At 50.6% G+C, this 1,606-nt stretch overlaps 1 protein-coding gene across 1 annotated transcript in view; it reads left to right on the top strand.

Annotated features, from left to right (window-relative positions):
* The window catches only part of KIFC1 (kinesin family member C1), a 4,865-nt gene extending 3,304 nt beyond the window's left edge, over positions 1-1,561 (top strand). The window contains exons 4-7 of the mRNA XM_012658413.1: positions 485-538; positions 657-707; positions 955-1,355; positions 1,514-1,561. Of these exons, the coding sequence (XP_012513867.1) occupies positions 485-538; positions 657-707; positions 955-1,355; positions 1,514-1,561 (554 nt within the window). The remainder of the gene's footprint in view (positions 1-484; positions 539-656; positions 708-954; positions 1,356-1,513) is intronic.
* Positions 1,562-1,606: the final 45 nt, after the last annotated feature.

Here is a 1,606-nt window from a genome sequence, read left to right as displayed (position 1 = left end):
TGTGACATTACGATGGCTGCGATGTCCACTAGGCAACAGGAATTTTCAGATCCAGTATAATCTTACTGGCCTGCCACTGTGTATGGAGTCTGTCGTTGACCAAAGCGTTATGTGGTACATAACTGTGTTTATGTAGTATTTACCTTGTATTAGGTATTAAAAGTAATTTGGAGATGATTTAAAGTATACGGAAGGATGTAGAATACTATACCATTTTATATAAGGGACTTGAGTGTCCTTGGATTTTGGTATTCTTGGGTGGGTCCTAGAACCAATCCTGTTGGATAATTAGGGATGACTATAATTTCTGATCCCAGGAGGGATAGCATAGGAGCTAGTCAGACTCAGGGGATGAGGGAAGTTATCGTATTTCTAATTCCCAGGAAAAGCACTTGACCTGTCCTTGTGCCTTTGGCCTAGCCAGTGTACATGCCAGCCTCAGGGTGATCATTCCACTTTTTCCTCTCTCCCATCTCTCGGACAGCTCAAAAAGTTTCCAAGAAGACAGGGCCTCGGTGTTCCACAGCTGTTGCCACAGGTAATAGTGCTTAAGAGCTGGGGCTGAGAAGGGATTTGGGGTATATGTAAAGGGAGAATGATGGAGGTGGAGGGACACTGGCCCATGTAATTCCTAAGTCAACTCCCCATTTCTCTAGTGGTGAAGAACCAGAAGCCAGTCCCTGCTGTTGCTGTCCAGAAGCCTGGCGGTAGGTGCCAAACGTAACCCTGGGTGAGAGGCTGGGATAGGCAAGAGGAGGTGGTGAGTACCCAGAAAAATCCATGTATTTTCTCCAGAAAAAACTATAAAAAAAAAAAAATCCATGTCGTCTCTTCCCTGTCTGGAGTGGAAGGAGACAGACATAGCGTCAGGTATGGAGGCCTTAAAGGCCAGAAGGGAGGAGGGGTAGAGGGCCAGGACTTCACTGACCTCTGTCCTTCCTGTGCCCATCTTAGCATCAGCTGTTCCTCCCATGATGGGAGGGAAGAAACCCAGCAAACGTCCGTCCTGGGACTTAAAGGGTCAGTTATGTGACCTAAATGCAGAGCTGAAATGCTGTCGTGAGAGGACTCAAACACTGGCCCAGGAGAACCAGCAGCTGCGGCACCAGCTCACAGATGCCCAACAAGAGGCCAAGACCCTGGGGATAGAGTGTGGGACACTGGAAGGGGAGTTGGCCAGGGTACGGGCCCGGGCTGAGCAGGGCCAGCAGGAGCTGAAGAACCTCAGTGCCCGTGTCCTGGAGCTGGAAGCACAACTGGGCATGCAGGAGGGCTTGGTTCTGGAGCTCCAGAAAGAACGGTTGGCATTGCAGGAGAAGCGGAGGCAACTGGCCTCCCGACTGGAGGAGCAAGAGGTAAGGGCCAAACTCTCATCAAATGGCCAGCCCCTCTTTCCCAGCAGAGCTCGTGCCTCCCCTCTCTCCCAGGTGCCCCCGAAGTCTTTTTGGGCTGAGAACCCCTGACCACCTATTTCCAGCAGTATCCCTCTGTCCTCTACGCATCTCTCCCCTAGCCTACTCCTGACTATATTGCTTTCTGTCACACTTTTCGCTACCCTTGACTCTTTGAATAGCTCCCACATGGATCCATGTCTTCCCCTAGTCCT

The sequence above is a fragment of the Propithecus coquereli genome, unplaced genomic scaffold, assembly GCF_000956105.1.
Source record: "Propithecus coquereli isolate 6110/MARCELLA unplaced genomic scaffold, Pcoq_1.0 Scaffold587, whole genome shotgun sequence".
NCBI classification, from domain to species: Eukaryota; Metazoa; Chordata; class Mammalia; order Primates; family Indriidae; genus Propithecus; species Propithecus coquereli.
This window is presented reverse-complemented; position numbering and strand designations above follow the sequence as displayed.